The sequence below is a fragment of the Puma concolor genome, chromosome B3 (assembly GCF_028749965.1).
Source record: "Puma concolor isolate L17-30 chromosome B3, mPumCon1.1.hap2, whole genome shotgun sequence".
Lineage (NCBI taxonomy): Eukaryota > Metazoa > Chordata > Mammalia > Carnivora > Felidae > Puma > Puma concolor.
In genome coordinates, this window is record NC_141672.1 from 86,387,339 (window position 1) to 86,405,570 (window position 18,232).

The 18,232-nt window shown below is 48.9% G+C and overlaps 1 protein-coding gene across 1 annotated transcript; it reads left to right on the forward strand.

Moving 5' to 3' along the window:
- Positions 1–5,982: 5,982 nt before the first annotated feature.
- Positions 5,983–18,125, forward strand: IVD (isovaleryl-CoA dehydrogenase). Its single transcript, XM_025919112.2, has 12 exons — positions 5,983–6,171; positions 7,555–7,644; positions 7,896–7,947; positions 10,003–10,172; positions 10,623–10,716; positions 10,911–11,047; positions 12,299–12,395; positions 14,060–14,153; positions 14,662–14,743; positions 15,289–15,393; positions 15,468–15,540; positions 16,240–18,125. Exons 1-12 carry the CDS (start codon positions 6,019–6,021, stop codon positions 16,371–16,373), a joined length of 1,281 nt encoding a protein of 426 aa, XP_025774897.1. The 5' UTR covers positions 5,983–6,018; the 3' UTR covers positions 16,374–18,125.
- Positions 18,126–18,232: the final 107 nt, after the last annotated feature.

Genomic DNA, 18,232 nt, shown 5'->3' on the forward strand with positions numbered 1-18,232 from the left:
CCAAATAATTTGAAATTGGCATTTCTGGCCAAAAAAAAAAAGTTCTACTTCTTGGAAGGAGAGGAGGGGAAACTCAGCTGTGGGATCCTTACCTCCTTGTCGGGCCTCCCTAGTTAACACCTAGGAATGTAACTCAGTGGCTGTTACTCATCTTTCCCAGCACAGAAACCCCATTTACTCGTAGCTTGGGCTCCCAAGGGGCCTTCACCTCACTGTTCTTTGCACTCCCAAATGGCGTTTCTGCACTCTTGCCTTTGCCCGTTCCCTCCAACTTCTGCTCCATCTGCCTTTTGTACATGTGGAGGTGTTCTGGGTGTTTAATCTGATCTGGAGCCTGGATGAATTCATATATGTTATATTAACTCAGCAAATAGTGATCTGTACCCTCCACTTTGCTGGATGCTATAGGAAACTTTAACACAGCATGGCATTCTTAACCTCAAAGATGCTTGTAATCTATTTGGTAAGACAACGTGCTGGTGACATGTAAGTTAAATAACAAGCAGCAATACTTTACTAACAGGGTTGTGTGATAGAGTTGTGTACTCTAATAGTTAACCCTGGGCTAATTTGGTGGAAGAAGGCTTGATGGAGGTGGTAGAACAAAGATTGAAGGAAGAGTAACATTTGGAGAGGCTAGCTAGAAAGTTAAGGACCTTCCAGGTTGGTGAACACGTGGAGGTCTGGGGAGAGTAGCAAGCTTAGGCCATGGGAGCCTCACTTCCTTTCCCCACTCTTTGCCCTATGCCCTATGCATCTCTTCTGCCTGGCTGTTCCTGAGTTCCAGCCTTGTGTGGTAACCCAATCATCTAGTAAATAAAATGTTTCTCTGAGTCTGTGAGCTGCTCTAGCAAATTAAACCTGGGGAGGGGGTATCATTGGAACTTCAGGGGGAAGGAGTCATGAAATGTCCAGATGAATCTTGGAGAAATGAGTATGGGAAACTAGGCTTGTTCAGAGGGTTCAAGATGAGAGGGGATTATGTCTGACACTTAAGTGAGCACTTGTAATATGCCATCCATGGTGTTTTTACATGTTCCTCCTTATCGTACTTCTTAGGTAGTCTTCATTACCATCACAAGGTAAACACTATTACCTCCTTTTACAGCCAGGGAGATAGGCACCGAGAAGTTAGGTTGGTTTGCCCAAGGTCAAACAGCAAGCACTGGAGAAAGATTTGAGCCAGGGAATAGTGGGGGCAGGGACGTACATGGTGTTAGTAGAAGTCATGAAGATCCTTAAATGCCAGGCTAAGAGGTGGATTTTTGTCATCTAGGCTAGAAGTTTCCAAACTTTCCCTAGTGTCTTAGTAATATTTATGACACCTGAAGAAATACCTAATGGTTCTATTTTAAGTAGTGAGATCCATCAATTTAGTAGATATTTGAAAAAATAATGTACATAAATCTAAGAGAAAAATTTCATTGCTTTTTTTAGTTATTTATTTATTTACTTAAGCAATCTCTACACCCAATGTGGGGCTTGAATTCGTGACCCCAGGAGCAAGAGTCACCTGCTCTTCTCACTGAGCCAGCCAGGTGCCCTGTGTTTCATTTTTAACTAACTATAATTACTCACTAATGCAATCATCTATGCAAAATGAACAAACTTTTAAGAATCTCTAAAAGCAAGGAGTTTTATTAGAGCCCAAGTAAGAACAGCTGCCCAGACATCATGCTTTTCACAGGGAAGGTGTTCCAGAGAATGAACAGTTTTTACATTGAACAGTTTTTGCGTTGTTAAATTTTTTTTTACATTTTGTAAAAGCTCAAAAGATAATAGCTTAACATACAGGTATGAATCATGAATTTTATGAGTTTAATGAGTTTACTGTCAAGGAGCACAGAGAGTAGGAGTATTAATTGATATCTTAAGAACAAGATATTTTTCCTTTAGGGCTTCAGATGTACAATGTATGCTTGGCTGGCCATAAATCAGGCTTATATGAAGGTTTATATGAAGTTTATGTACATGCTGATTTATAAATCTAAAATGTCTTTCCTTATGTTTCAGGCTTTTAGAAAAGCTTTTTCTCTCACCAGAACGTTAGGCACTGCTTAACTTCTCAAACCGTGGAATCAAGTTGGACACTACCACCTTCTTTCCCTGTTTGACATTGAAAGGAACCTAAATGACCTAATGTTGAAACTGACCTACTTCAAGCTAGTAGTAACTATATTTTCTAATAGATGTCAAGTATCACTGTGATTCACCCCAAAGCTTAAAATATCCATGGTATCCCTCTGAGTTTGCTGCCCATGGGTACCTTGGCTCACATTCTGGAAACCACAGATCTAGGCAATAATGAATCCCTGAGAAATTTTCAGCAGGCAGTCATCGTACTATTTTAGAAAAATGAATCCAGCATTGGTGTTAAAGATGGATGGCGGGATTGAGACAGGAGTGTCAAGGACATCAGGAAAACAGAAATGAAATGTGTTAGGGCCATGACAGCAAAGGTGTAAGGGAAGATTTGAAACACAAGAAAGCTACACGAATTACAGATGACCCTTGAACAAGGCAGAGGTAAAGGACACTGACCCCTCTCCCATGGGTGCAGCTGAAAATCTATATCACTTTAAAAAAATGTTAGAATTTTTATTAGGTGAGATGTATTTATTTTAAGTAATCTCTACGCCCAACATGGGGCTCAAATTTACAAGCTTGAGATCAAGAGTCACATGCCCTACCACCTGAGCTAGCCAGGCACCTTGAAAATCTGCATAGAGCTTTTGACTCCCCAAAAACTTTATTAATAACCTCTTGGCCTAACCAATAACATAGTTGGTCAACACCCATTTTGTATGTTTTATGTATCAATACTGTATATTTAAGGTAAGGTTGAGAAAAGAAAATGTTATTAAGAAAGTCATAGGAGAAAATACATTTACAGTACCATACTGTGTTGAAAATCAATATATAAGTGGACCCATGCAATTTCAAACCCATGTTCTTCAGGGGCCAACTCTAATGTATGGCACAAATTGTGGGGGGAAGAAATGTACATACTTAAGAGGTTTTCAGCAGGGGTGACAGTAAGAATTCTTTATAAAATAAGGATGTGAAAACTTCAGTTTACAGCCCATCCCTAGCCAGATGGATATGTGTTGGAATCCCAGCCCAGGCACTAAAAAGTGGTCTTTGCAAATTACTTCTCTTAGTCTCATTTCTTTTTTTTTTTTTTTTTTAAGTTTAATTTTTTAAAAAATTTTTTTCAGGTTTCTTTTTTTTTTTCAATATAATTTATTGTCAAATTAGTTTCCATACGACACCCAGTGCTCATCCCAACAAGTGCCCTTCTCAGTGCCCATCACCCACTTTCCCCTCTTCCCCACCCCCCATCAACCCTCAGTTTGTTCTCAGTATCCGAGAGTCTCTTATGATTTACCTCCCTTCTTCTCTGTAACTTTTTTTTCCCCTTCCCCTCCCCCATGGTCTGTTAAGTTTTTCAAGATCCACATATGAGTGAAAACACGTGGTATCTGTCTTTCTCTGACTGTCTTAGTCTCATCTCTTATCAGTAGAGATAATACCTGTCTTGCTGGATTGTATTTCCCACACCTAACCTAACAAAGATTATATCAAAGTTCAAAATTTATCTTCAAATGATTCCCTTAATAATCTTGCTCTCAACTTCCACTATAGTGCTGGCTCTCAGTCTCTATCCTTGGTTCACGCTTTTACCATGCCTTTGTAACCCTCAGATATTCAACTTCCTCTCCAATAGACACTCCCAACTTTCATCCCTTCGGGCTACTGTCCATCTTCTGTTCACAGGCAAATTTCTTTTCTTTTCTTTTTTAAGATTTTATATTTGGGACAGCTGGCTGGCTCAGTTGGTAAAGCACATGACTCTTGGTCTCTGGGTTATGAGGTCAAGCCCCGTGTTGGGTGTGGAGATTACTAGAAAATAATGGTTTTTAATGTTTATTTTTGAATGAGAGAGAAAGACAGTGTGAGCAGGGGAGGAGCAGAGAGGGAGATGCAGAACCCAAAGCAGGCTCCAGACTCCACCTGTCACAGTATAGAGCCCAAAGCGGGGCTCAAACCCACCAACCACAAGATCATGACCTGAGCCAAAGTTGGATGCTTAACTGACTGGGTCACCCAGCACCCCATTTTTGTTGTTGTTGTTTTGTTGTTGTTTTGTTGTTGTTGTTGTTGTTTTAAAGATTAAAAATTTTTAACATCGGCCTGGAGCCTGCTAGGGATTCTCTTTCTGCCCCTCTGAATCGTGTGCATGCGCGTACACACCATTTCTCTCTCTCAAAAAAAAAGAAAAAGGAAAAAAAGAAAGAATTCTACTCCTGGAGAAATTGAAACTGCGATTAAGTCTTGATCTGCTGTCCTGGGGCAAGTGACTCCACCTTGGGCCTATGGCTTCCTTGTCAACACTCCCAACAGCCTTGCAGTGGTGGTATTGGTGGTATTTTCATTTTCACGAAAGGTGGTATTGTTTTCATTTCATTTCATCTTCATCCCAGAACTCAGGGTGCTGAACTACTTGAAGATGAACTGTTAAATAACAAAAATTCAACTGAGTACATTTTAAAGATCTAATTGGCTTTATTAAATGTTTCATGACAAGGGCAGTATCCCATCTAGCAAATAGAAAGGAGCTCCATGGAGTTGTAGAAAAGGAAAAGATTTGGGGTACCTGTGTGGCTCAGTTAAAGCCTCTGACTTTTGCTCAGGTCATATCTCACAGTTCACAAGTTTGAGCTCCGCATCGGGATCCGTGCTGACCACTCAGAGCCTGGTGGGATTCTGTGTCTCCCTCTCTCTGCTTCTCCCCTGCTTGCATTCTGTCTCTTTCAAAAACAAACAAAATAAATAAATAAACAAAATTTTTTAAATAATTAAAGAAAAGGAAAGGTTTTTTAAAGTAGCAATGGAATAGGAAAAGGAAATTATTAGCAAAGAACGATTGTTTCAGGAAAGGTCTATCCTAAGGGGAAAACAAGGGGCCTATCAATTATCTAGAAAATTTCAACACTAGGATTTTCAACACTAGGAAGTTCCCATGATTGGGTGGTTAAAGGTTACATTCTTGGGGAGGTGAAACTGCCTAGTTTAGGCAGTCATGGTTTAGTGACTTAGAGTCTTAAGTGGCTCCACTATGGCTTTGGGTTTTCTTTTTAATACTTGTAATACACTACTCTTCCTTTTCTGTATCCTCACCCCCAACCCTGGTTTTAAAAAGTCCTGATTGCTGGGTTTTTTGTTTTTTGTTTTTTGTTGTTGTTGTTTCCTTTCTTTTGAGAGAAAGAGAGTGTGTGTGTGAGCCGGGGAGGGGCACAGAGAGAGGGAAAGAGAGAAAGAATCTCAAGCAGGCTCCGCACTTCCAGCACAAAGCTCAAAGCAGGGCTCAACTCACAAACCATGATTTCATGACCTGAGCCAAAATCCAGAGTCCCACGCTTAACGGACTAAGCCACACAGGTGCCCCCAATTGCTGTTCTTAAATAATTTAGAAGACAGCAACTCTTTCCCACGAAACTCCAAAATCGAAAAACCCTGTGACGTAATAAAACAACATTTACTGACTTCTAACAGCGTGCACACTGGAGCCAACACTTCTTAGCCATCCCATGGCTTTAACGATTTGTTTCCAAGCATTGGGCATCCCAGGCTGTTTTAACACTTCCTTTCCTGCAGAGGAACTACAGACTGCTACTTCAACGCGGAGTAGTGAGGTACTACTCCACTCAGAAAACGCCTTTCTTGCTCTTCTAAAAAAAAGTCCCAACCTAGGAATGACTTCATTATAGCGGGTCCAGCGCCCCCGCTACCAACCCCACCACGGTGTAGTTAGGCGGGCGGTCACCGCTGATTGGCTCGTGTGGTGGCAAAGGCCAGCTTGGCGTTCCAGCCGGCAGCAGAGGGTGATAGGCTGCTGGAGACCCACCCCTCGCCGATTGGGCGGGGGCAGCGAAGCCCGGGATTGGTGGAGCCTGCGGGGCGGGCTCCGCGCCCCTGCCTCTGGCGCTCTGCCTCGGCTTCCAGTGCAAGGGCGAGATGGCGACCGCAGCTTGGCTTCTGGGTCGGCGCGTCGCGAATTGGAGGCTGCGGACTCCGCTGGCGCCGCTCGCCAGCGTCGTGTCACAGCGGGCCCACTCCCTCTTGCCCGTGGACGATGCGATCAACGGGCTAAGCGAGGAGCAGAAGCAGGTAGGGAGCCCGATCCCCTTCCGGGCCCCAAGGCCTGCTGGCCCGGCCGCATCGCCCTGCTCCGTGGTCGCCTCGACGTTCCTCTGCCCGGCGCCCACCCCGCTGCGGCAGTGGGAGCGCGAGAGCGGGCGCTGGTCTCAACCTCACTTCTGTGGAGGCAGCAAAGCCTAGCTTTCGAGTTAGATAAGGAGTCAGAGACAGGAAGGCTGCTGGGAGACTGATGGTGTTTTGGCGGAGGATTGGCAGAGCCGCTGAGTGTGACGGAAAGATCCTTAATCTGTCTAAAGTCCACTTACATCTGAACACTGCCTTAAGACTGTGGTTCTCAAGCCTCGTTAATCGTCATCACCAGGGAATCTTTGTCCAATACACACCTTAGGGGCTTTGAAATGCAGAGTGTCATCTGCTGTAATTCTTCAGCCTACCGGGTCAGAGCACAACACCAAACTGTAACTTGAAAGGTCCTTACAGAGGGAGCTGAACTAGAGCCTTCCTGGAGGAAGGTGACTTTATTTGGATGCTGGCACAGAATTCCCCAGGAACCTGATTCTCCTGTTAAGCAAGTGCCTGAGCTTCCAGAAACGCCAGCATCTGTTTGGGTTTGCAGTCAGTAGACAGAGCTTTGAATCACCTCAGTCAGGAAGGGGTTCAATCCTGGCTCTCAAACGTTTCTGCCAATAGTTTCTAATCTGTTTGGGTATCCTTTTGTCAAAGGCTCAGGGGCAGAAAGCCTGGCATGTGCCAGAAACTGAAGAGGGTGGGCTGGAGCACAGTGAGTGGGGGTGAGGAAGGTACTGGAGAAGGCTGGAAGAGTCAGGAGGGGTCAGCTCATGCAGGGCCTTAATAGGCCTGAGTAAAGAGCCTTCTAGGTATAATGAAAAGGCATGGAATGATCTTATTTAGGGGAGTGACATTTTAAAAATACTCAAGCTGTCGGGGTCACCTGGGTGGCTCAGTTGGTTAAGCATCCGACTTCTGCTCAGGTTGTGATCTCACAGTTGGTGAGTTCAAGGCCCATGTCGGGCTCTGTGTTGACAGCTCAGAGCCCACAGCCTGCTTTGGATTCTGTGTCTCCCTCTCTCTCTGCCTCTCCCCCGCTTGCTCTCTCTCTCTCTCTCTCTCTCAAAAATACATAAACATTAAAAAAATTATTTTTTAAGTGTTTAAAAAAATACTCAAGCTGTCTAAGCTGAGGACCTTAAAAGACATAAAGATCATCTCTGGGAAAGTATAAACTAGTATGCCCTCTAAGTTTCAATCTGATGCTGTTTGGTGGGTTGTTTGTAGCCTGTTTTCCTGAATGTGTCCTCGGTAGTGAAGATGCTGTTCTTAGTGGCAATAGTGTAGTGTTTCAGTGTCATCTGTCCACCTCTTTCCCTCTAGCTTCGTCAGACCATGGCTAAGTTTCTTCAGGAGCACCTGGCCCCCCAGGCCCAGGAGATTGATCAGAGCAATGAGTTCAAGAACCTTCGAGTGAGTCATGATGCCCACGCCAGAGGGTGGGAGTGGGGGGGTGCAGAGCGACAAGGGGGCAGCTTGGGGGCTGGGCTAGTCTGGGCTGGGAATCGAACTGCTACCTGGAAGAGCTCACACAGTCTTGTGGTAAATGTGCTCCCAAAGAATGCAGCCCCTTTCTGTGAAGCGTCTGGGTCTCATTCCAGATGTGCCAGACACCTGAGACTGGCTGCCTTCTCACAGCTCACTGCACTCCTTTCTGTTGGCAGGAGTTTTGGAAGCAGCTGGGAAACCTGGGGGTCTTAGGCATCACTGCCCCTGGTGAGTATAGTTTCCTTCCCTAATGAGAACTCACATGCCCTTTCGCACTGTTCCCAAAAGAAACAGGAGAGGAGGGGAAAGATCATGCTGAAAGAAACTCAGAAACTTCCTCTTGGACCTGAGAAAGCACCCACAGAAGACTATCAGCCCAGAGAAGAGTCCACTCTATTCCTTTAGGCAGTGACATCTGGAAGGCAAAGAGATGAGGCCAGTGCGGTGATGGATGAGGATCAGACTCTTGAACTCTGCATGCTTACTAAGCTCCCCCAGGTGATTTGGGGAGTTTAGAAAACTCCATTATCACGCAACTGTCTTGCATGTCTTACGGTCTCTTCTACTCCCTAAGTTCTACTCTACCAGGAGCATCTAGGCAGGACCACTCAGGACAGGGGTGTCCCTGTGGGGACTGCCTATGTCTTGTGCCCACAGCTGACCCTGGAGCTTATTTTGAGAGCCTCCCCGTGAGGTGGCCAGATGATGTCTTTAATAGGCTCTCCCTGGCCTGCCCATTGTCCCCTATGGGTCTTACTACTTGTTTCCAGGAGGAGAGGGCACAGAGCTGGCAGGCTTCGGTTTGGATGTTGGCCTCTGAAGGAGAGGCCCAGTGGGGCTTGCAGTACCCAGTGGAGAAATAAGCCTGTGGTCTTACCTGCCGAGGCCTGGACAGCCCACGCTGCTTCAGCTTGTACTCATATTGGAACAGAGGCAGAACACAGTTCTTACATCCCCCCTCTTGCTGCTTGGAGACAATTCCTGGGATTTGAGCTGATTTAAGAGTAATGGCAAAATGGAAGACTTAAAAATTTAGACCCATCCTAATGGAAAATGGTAGGAGTAGGGCACCTGGGTGGCTCTGTCACTTAAGAGCAGGACTCTTGACCTCAGGGCCGTTGAGTTCAAGCCCCGCGTTAGACTTTGTGCTGGGTGTGAAGCCTACTTAAAAAGTAAAATGGTAGAGGGGAAGGCCACTGGAAACTCCCAAACAAGACTTCCTTCCACTGTGTCTTGGGGGTTTAAGAGCCCCCCACCCCCCCCCAAAGAAAGCCAGTTCTGGTGAGCTCTGGTTTCCACGTGGTTGTCCTGCTGGCTCTTTCCAGTGTCACCCACCTGTGGTCTTTCCTTCCCAGACTGAACAGAATTGGGCTAATCTTTCCCGAGAGCCTAGGATGAGCCTGACTCCTTGGTCAGAGTAAACGTGTGCAAAGAGTCTTTTATTTTTTTCTTAAGATCTTATTATTTAAAGTCATCTCTACACCTGTCGTGGGGCTCGAACTCATAACCCCAAGATCAAGAGCCGCATGCTCCACTGACTGAGCCAGCCGGGCACTCCTGTGTGCAAAGAGTCTTACCAAGATTTACCCAAAGAGCAAGGCTGGGGGTGGGAGGGTGGTAGCACCAGATGGTCCAAACCTGTCGATTTGGGATCAGTTGCCAAGGAAAAGCCACGTTTTTTGGTGAGGAGTTCTGAAATTCACTAGCTGTGGCTCTCGTGCTCCCGGATACTAGTTTTGCTTTTTTGTTTTGTTTTAACTTTTTTGAGATATAATTGACCTGTAACATTGTGTGAGCTTAAGGCGTTCAATATATCGATTTGATAATCCTGCTTTGTTAAGTCTAAACACCTGTGCTATGAAATCTCACCTTCCTCGGGCCTTTTGCACATGGTATTCTTTGCTTGGGACCTATTCTTAGTGCTCTGACCCTCCCTCTCTGTGTTTCTTGGTTAACTCCAGGTCCTCTTCCATTTATTCATCTGCCCTTCCAAGTAGCGGGTGCTCAGGCTCTCTTGTCTTCATCAAGTGGTCTGTCTGGGATAATGCAGGCATTGTAATGACTATTTCCTGAACCACGCCTCAGCTGACCAGAGGCAGCAGACAAAACCAGTTCCGAGAGCTTGTAAATCAGAGCCCACGGCATCAGCCTGTCAACCTTACTAGGGGTAACTGGGAATGGGTGCTGCAGAGTATGTTCTTTGCTGCCAATAATCATTCCTGTGAACATCCCAATTTAATCTGGGCTACCTTTTCCACTCTACTGCATCACCTCCACTCCCAGCTCAGTATGGCGGCTCTGGCCTGGGCTACCTGGAACAAGTTCTGGTGATGGAGGAGATATCTCGAGCTTCTGGAGCAGTGGGGCTCAGTTACGGCGCTCACTCCAACCTCTGCGTCAACCAAATTGTGCGCAATGGAAATGAGGCCCAGAAGGAAAAGTACCTCCCCAAGGTGAGGAGATGGGAATGGAGAAACACGCCAGTGTCACAGCGCCACCGCCAACACTGAGGCACCCTCCCCTGTCGGCAAGGGCCGGTCAGACTTGCTCCCTACAGTGTGCTGCCCTCAACCAGGTACAGTGAGGAAAGGGTCAGGGATTTGCTTTAAAATAATTCGGTAAGAAGAATTAAAACTAGGACCAGAAGTCCTGAGTCGGTCCCTGGACAACATTTGCAGAGCATTCTAAGAAATGCAAGACCAGGACTTGCTTCCCTTGTGAAGGGAATGGGAAAGCAGAGATATTTTCAGTTTTGTAGACGGTGGGCTTCTCTTCTAGGACTTTACCAATACCTGGTCTGAGATGCGTTTGAAGGGGTGTCATGTGCACAGGTGAAAGCAGGACAAGTGAGCTCCTGTAGGGCACTTCTGAGTCATAACCAGCCCTTGCGGTTTCCCTTGCAGCTGATCAGCGGCGAGTACATAGGAGCCCTGGCCATGAGTGAGCCCAACGCTGGCTCTGATGTTGTCTCCATGAAGCTAAAAGCAGAAAAGAAAGGTGAGGCACCTCTTGGGAGCTTCTGGAGTGGGAGCTGAAATGGACAGAGAGACAGACCTCCTCAGGGTGAGGGAGCAGTAACCAGGGGTGGCCCCTGCTGGGTTTCCAGAACTGTTTCCCAGCAGCAGGTCCGTGAACTGAGTGGTGAGACAGGCCACCATGGCTTGAGCAAGTAGCCAACTTCCTGTCCTTAGGCGATCACTACGTCCTGAATGGCAACAAGTTCTGGATCACCAATGGCCCCGACGCTGACATCCTTATTGTCTATGCTAAGACTGATCTGGCTGCTGTGCCAGCCTCTCGAGGGATCACGGCCTTTATCGTGGAGAAGGTGAGTGGAGGACAGTGCATGACGGGAGGCTTTTGTCTCCTGACGGCGGTACCAGAGATGGCTCCCTTCAGCTGGTGGCAGACACAACCAGCATGTGCTCTGCCAAGGCTCCCTGAGGCGGGGGTGAGGCAGAAGAGCTGACAGAAAGGAGGGTGGCCAAAGTGGAGCCCAGGATGGGTCAAGTCAAAGAATGGTGGAGCCTTCCGTAGAGCTAGGCCACACAAAGCAGTCCAGGAAGATGAAGACTGAAAGGCAACTGGCTTTGACAACGAGGATGTCATTGGTGGCCTTGGGGAGAGCAGCTCTGGAGACCACAGTATGAATGAGAATGCAGGTGGGGGGGGGGGGCGGTGACCGAAGACTGCAGCAAAGCAGGGGGGAGCTAGAGCTGGAGTTGGAATGAAAAGGTGGGCTTTTGAGTTTGTTTTGAAGATTGGGAGAGAACTGAGCAAATTATTTGGTAGAGAGAAAGGAAAAGAGGAGAGGGAGACATTGAAGTGTGTGGGAGCAGGTGAGCAAGGCCCAACTGTGAGCCAGGAGAAAGAGGTAAGGCCAGGTTACAGGTGATGGTGGAGGAGCCATCTGCCTCATGACCTCAAGGTGTGAGGGCTGGGAACCACAGGAGTGGAGGATTGGGGAGAGAATCCCATGAATGAGTATCATAAAGGTTTGCAATACCCTCCACAGAGAAGGGGCTGACCAGGTTTGAAGAATAGGAAAAGTGAGGGTCCAAACGGCTGGCTAAGGTTGGAAATCTCAAGGTCCTGTGGCACCACTCCTGTCAGCGTGCCCATCCAACACTCTCTGCTAGTCACTTGGGCAATGCACTCGGAATCTGATTAGCCAGGCCAAAGCACATAGATGGCTGAATTGATCCTGGGTGGGACTCGGGTACAGAGGCAAAGGAATTGAGTGGGCTGCAGAGAGGGTCTTGGAAGTGCTTTCCCCTGAGGAAAGGAAACAAAGGCAGCAAAGGTCAGGGAGCACCCAGGGAGTGAGTGTTTCACTGAGAAAGAACTGCTCCGGTGAGAAGTGGGGAGAATGCACCTAGCAGCAGGGGTGGGGGGGTGTTAGGGCCAGAGCGTCAAGGAGTAGAGCAGTCATACAGAGTGGGGGCCCTGAGAGTAGGATGCAGTGTGTTGTACAAATTCAGGGACTGGATGGGAAGGCAGGCGTTTCCCAGGAGTCTGCCTTTTACTAGCCTTCCTTGGGGACTGGTCTGTAATCAGGCCACCTTTTGTTCCTATAAAGGGTATGCCTGGCTTCAGCACCTCCAAGAAGCTGGACAAGCTGGGGATGAGGGGCTCTAACACCTGCGAGCTAATCTTTGAAGACTGCAAGGTTCCCGGTGAGTCTCGAATGGACAAACCCCTGTCCTGACCCTTTCATAAACCGAGAAAGCCCATCTCTGGGTAAGAGAAGCTCACCATTGCCAGCTTACCGATGACATGCGTCTAGGCAATGGGCCTCCCACTGCCCCACTTGCCCATTGGCCTGTCCGTGTGGGACTCGGGCTGCGGGCAACCGTCCTTCTGGCCAGAGCTGTGTGCCTGACCATGGCTGCAATGAAGGGTGCTTCTTCCTCTATGGATAACACACTGTGCAGGGTGGGATTCCAGTGTCTGGAACAGACAGGTAAGATGTGTCCTCACTCTCTAATGTCCTTCAGACATCCTCGTTTGTGTGTGTCCCTGAACAGTTCCTGTGAGGTAGGCATGAACGATGCTAACAACCATTCAAATAAACTGATGGAAGCCAGACTCAGTGAAAACCTGGCAATTCGAGTATTTTCACCCCTGAAGTGTAACTGAAAACATGACACATCATGGGAGAGCCAGCATACCCATCATGTGCTAATGAGACCCAAGGGCATAGATTCGATGGCCAGCTAGGTGTGCTCTGTGCCTCAGCCATAGACCATCCCTTTCCCCGGTGACCCAGGACCCCAGAAAAGGATGCTTTGGTTACAAGGAGCTCTAGGGAGCGGGGGTAATCAGTACAGATCCTTCTGTGTCAGTAGGAAACAACCACCATCATCAGGCAGGTCAGTGGTGTCCATGCTGTTCTCTGTTTCCTGTTCACACCTCCCAAGGCCATCCAGTGTCCTGGCTTCCAGGGTGGAGAGGCGTTCAGCAATTTCTGTATTGTATTGTATTGTACTGTATTAGAAGTAGTCTCCACACCCAACATGGGGCTTGAACTCATGACCCTGAGATCAAGAGCCACACACTCTACTGACTGAGCCAGCCAGGCGCCCCTAGCATTTTCTGTAAGTAGCACTGAATGACCCATCTCTTGGACAAAGACTCTTCCATAGATCACTTTTGTCAGGGTGAGAGGGGATGATACTGGAGCAGAGCAGACTCATCCTGGGGGACACTAATTCTCGCCTTTGTGGGCATGGATAAAAAGAACTAGGGAGAGGTTCCATGGCAATTGAGGAAGAGAAGGGGAAGATCTAAGGATGGGGACTTTGTGTTTGGTCTTGTGGATGGTGTGTGTGTGTGTGTGTGTGTGTGTGTGTGTGTGTGTGTGCGCGCGCGCGCGCACGCGCATGTGCCTGATGGGTTGGCGGTGTGGGGGGAGAGTCCCTCTAGCAAGCTCTACTTCTGACTGGAAGTGGTAAACTTCATTCTTTTCTCTCACTCAGAACCCTACTTGAGGTCAGGTGACATTTTAGTGCCTGTGTGAAAGCTAGGTACCAAATCCAGCAGCTTTTATAAAAGCGAGGAGTCTGGGAGTGCCTGGGTGGCTTCACTCCATTAAGCGTCCGACTTTGGCTCAGGTCATGATCTCACGGTTCGTGGGTTCAAGCCCCACATTGGGCTCTGTGCTGACAGCTCAGAGCCTGGAGCCTGCTTCAGATTCTGTGTCTCCCTCTCTCTCTGCCCCTACCCCACTCATGCTCTGTCTCTCTCTCAAGAATAAATAAACATTAAAAAAAAATTTTTTTTTTTAAATGAGGAGGCTGTGAATAGCCTTCTTCCCTCTGACCAGCATTTTTCCTGGCAGCTGCCAACATCCTGGGCCATCTAGGTAAGGGCGTCTACGTGCTGATGAGTGGGCTGGACCTGGAACGGCTGGTGCTGGCTGGTGGGCCCCTTGGGTGAGTATGAGGCTTGGCAGAGCTGGGCTTTTGGCCCCCTTGGCAGGCGGTACCATCGTTGACTTCCCTTTGGGGGCCAATGGGAGCCGCCTCCTGGAAGATGCACCTTCTTTCCTGGAGACGAAATGAACAAACGTCCTCCTCCCATATTTAATTTCTTCACAATGAAGGTAAATATTATTATATGAGAGACAAAGGGCCTAAGGGACTATCCTGCTTAATTAATCAGGCTGGAACAGGATGCCCAGGCCCTACGGCCTGCCTGCACAGGGGTCCTGCCACTCTATCTGGTGTCAGGGAAAGGGGCCCAAGGCCTGGGCAGTCAGTGCAGTGACTGAGCAGGGATGATAAGAGTCCTCATGCTCCTTTTCTCCTCCCTGGGACTCCAGTTCCTTGTCTTACCAAGCTATACCCCCCCCCAAGTCTTCCCACGTTGGCATTTTGCCACCCCAGGTGGCAATGGGGATACAGCAAGGCACCTCCCCAGTGTCTTTCTCTTTCCTGGCAGGCTCATGCAGGCTGTCCTCGACCACACCATTCCCTACCTGCACATGAGGGAAGCCTTTGGCCAGAAGATTGGCCACTTCCAGGTGAATGGAAATGCTTGTGCTGAAATGTACTTTTTTCATTGGGCTCAAATTTTCTTTAATAAATGAGCAGGAGTCTCATTTATTACTGTCTCTTGCCACCAACATGAGTGAATGCTTGGAATGCAGACCTCGGCATGCTCCCTGGCTTTGCTTTGGAACTTGCCGGGAAGGTGATCACAGGTCACCTCACTTCCTATTTGAGATCAATGAGCTAGACGTCGTAAGGCTGCAAGGTGAAACGTGCAGATTGTAGGCAGGCAGGGGGAGAGGGAGCAGCATTTCTAGTCACACCTCCTGGTCTGAAGCCACCGTGGGATGTTAATGTGGGTTGCCGTAGGTGGAAGGCCATTTCAGTGTGCAGAGTCCATAGCGACGGCTGCTCTCTGGCCATCCCTGTTGTCCTAGGCAAGTGCTGTCTCTGTGCCCTGGTATCCCCGTGCCTGGCTATCAGGTCACTACTGCTGACCTGCTTGTGGCAACTAGGGGGAGCGTCTGAGAGGAATGTGGCTCCAGCATGTTGACTTGTGACCTTCCCTTGTCCCCAGCTGATGCAGGGGAAGATGGCCGACATGTACACCCGCCTCATGGCGTGTCGGCAGTACGTCTACAATGTTGCCAAGGCCTGTGATCAGGGCCACTGCACTCCCAAGGTAAGGGCCGGCCGTTGGGACTCCCTCCTGCGGGGCCCTGGCAGGGCCCCGCTGACCAGAGCCTCCTCCCACAGGACTGCGCAGGGGTGGTTCTTTACTCGGCTGAGTGCGCCACACAGGTAGCTCTGGATGGCATTCAGTGTTTTGGTGAGTGGCCCCCACTCCCTACTCCCAACCACAGAAAGAGGCTTCCTCTTCACTCACTCTGTGCTTTGGCTGACTGCAGTGAAGCTGATACCCTTAGGCTCCCGCCCCAGGTACTAGGAGGACATCTTAAAACAAATGGGGAAAAGTGCTAGAGGTCACAAGCTGTTCCTACCTTCAGCAATGCCCCTCTCCTCCTTCTGGCCTGGTCCTGTGAACCGTGGGAAATGGGGAGGGAGATGAGCCTCCGGGGCTAGATGGCCTTGTTTCACTGCTGCACAGTAGTTAAGAGTACACACCTGAGCCAGAAGACTTAGGTTTGAACCCTTGCTCTACCACTGCCCGGTTTTGTGACTCATGCAAATTACTTAACTTCCCTGGCTGGACCTGGCACCCAGTAAGTACTCGCAGTAACTTTTTGCCCCCCTTCCCAGGTCTGCCAGTGGCTCTCCCAACCTTTGCCTGGTATCCTCAGCACTCTGGATGCCCTTCCAGCCCTGTGCATCCATACCCACCCACCCCTTCCCCCCCCACCCCACCCCGCAGCCAGGTACTTCCCACATTCTCACCAATGTTAGCTGCTTCTCTTCAATCGGTCTGTCCTCCTCTGGTGTGTTTCTATAAACTTGGCTTTCTATTAGCTTTCCTCACTGCCCATCACCCTTTATTGTCCTTTCTTCTCTGCCCAAACCCTGGCTGCAGGTGCCAATGGCTACATCAATGACTTTCCCATGGGCCGCTTTCTGCGAGATGCCAAACTGTACGAGATTGGGGGTGGGACCAGTGAGGTGAGGCGACTGATCATCGGCAGAGCCTTCAACGCAGACTTCCACTAATCCCGACCCTTCACCCCTTTTCCCAGCACCTCGAGGCCTTTCTTTGGAAGCAGAGATACAGCGGCTCTCCTGCTGCTCAGCTGCCAAGTGCTCAGGCCTCAGAGCTGGGCCAGCCAGCCAGGCCAGACATGGCAAGATGTGGGCAGGCATGGGGTGGAAGGGGCATTTGTAGCCACACTTTCTGGTCTGAAGATTCTGTGGGACATTAATGAAGGCCATGGCCAGTGAAGGGCCTAACTGAAAAGTGTTCAGTGGTTTAAAATGGACTCAGCAGGAAGCCTTCTGGCTCTTTCAGGCCTTGTCGGGAAGGCTTTGGTGACTCTCTAACTTCCGGGCCCTACACTCCCCTGGGTGGGCACTTGGGGGCAGGCAGGCAGCCACCCCTTTTTTCAGCTACACTTCTAGCAGGGAGCCCAGGACACAAGAAGCATTGCTCTTCTCCATGTATTTGAATCTGGTAGCCTCTTCTTTCTGGGGGGAAAAAACCTGCCAAAACCTAGCCTCTGTTTCTGCTGATTTTTAGAGGCATCCACTCCCAGCAGCTCCTCTGTTCCCCCGGGGCTCCATTTGTTAGGGCTGAGATCACGCCATGATGGGGTGGAGCTTGGGGAATAGGCATCTCAGAACACCTGTGCTACCTGGACTCCACCATGGGTCAGAGGTCAGTGTGCTTGGGAGGGATCGGCTCAGCACGGGTCTCTGTGGCAGCACCTCTGAGCCCTTGAGCACTGCTCTGTCCAGTCCTGGCCGGATGACAGCCCACAGCAGGCATGGTTGGCGGCTCAACTCCAGCCAAGGCTGCCTGTGTACATTTCTCTGGACACCCTATGGCTAGTTCTGTTACAACAGAACAGCGGCTGCTGCCATTTTGTATTAAACATACTGAGAAGCAAACCCATCTGCTTCTAAACTGGGGGGAAAAGCAATCTACTTGCTACTGCCTCCTGTCTGCCTCTAGCCCTATGTCCTTGGTGAAGGGCTAGTCCGGGTGCTACCCTCCTGCCCTTCAGCCTGCTCACTGGTGATGTGGGACAAAGAGGTGGCATCCGCCTTTAGGACAGAAGAGGTTTTAACCTCCCTTTCCCAGATCGCCCAGAGAAGTTAAGAGTCTTGGAGCTAGAAGGAAGCTTATAAGTTTCTGGACACCATCTCCATGGTATTTAAGAAGATCAAGACAATTTGATTTTCTCAAGGTCAGAACTGAAGCTAGAATCCAGATAAGCAGAAATGAGAATGCCAGCCTGCCTCCTCCCCCCCCCCCCCCCCCCCGCCCCTGCAGTCAAGAGTGGAATGGGTTTGGGTTGTTCCACGCTATCTAAATTCCTTAAAAGAACTCATTTTCTTGGCTTTCAGCCCAGGGGTGCCTTTCTGACTTTTGGTCCTGGCCTGTAGCCAAGTGCTGTTCCAGCCTGATGCTTGAGACAGGTGGAGTTAGCGCCTTACCAACCCCAGCCCAGTTCCATCCTAAGCAGGGGGAGACCTAGGGCTTGGGGCACTGTCCTCTTACGTCCCCACCCTGCCCCTTGTTGTGTTGGAGATGAATGTGGCCAGAACACTGGTCTTGCTGGGTTTAAAGTGTAGCTCGAACAGTCTAGAGACCTTCAGAATGTGACAAAATGGAATGTTTCCTCCAATCTGTGTGGGTTAAGGAGCCCTGCCACCAGCGTGGGGAGAATGTGATTGTTCTCCTGATGCTCTATGTGAATTAGAAAAGAAGTGTTTTAAAATAAAGGCAAAAATAAATAAATAAAAGGGTGCAGCCTGAGTCGTGAATGGAAGAGCAGGGGGCATTTCCACTTTGGTTCTGGTGGGAGTTTGAGGTTCACGTGCGTTCTGTAACCATAAAGCCAGCTGCCAGC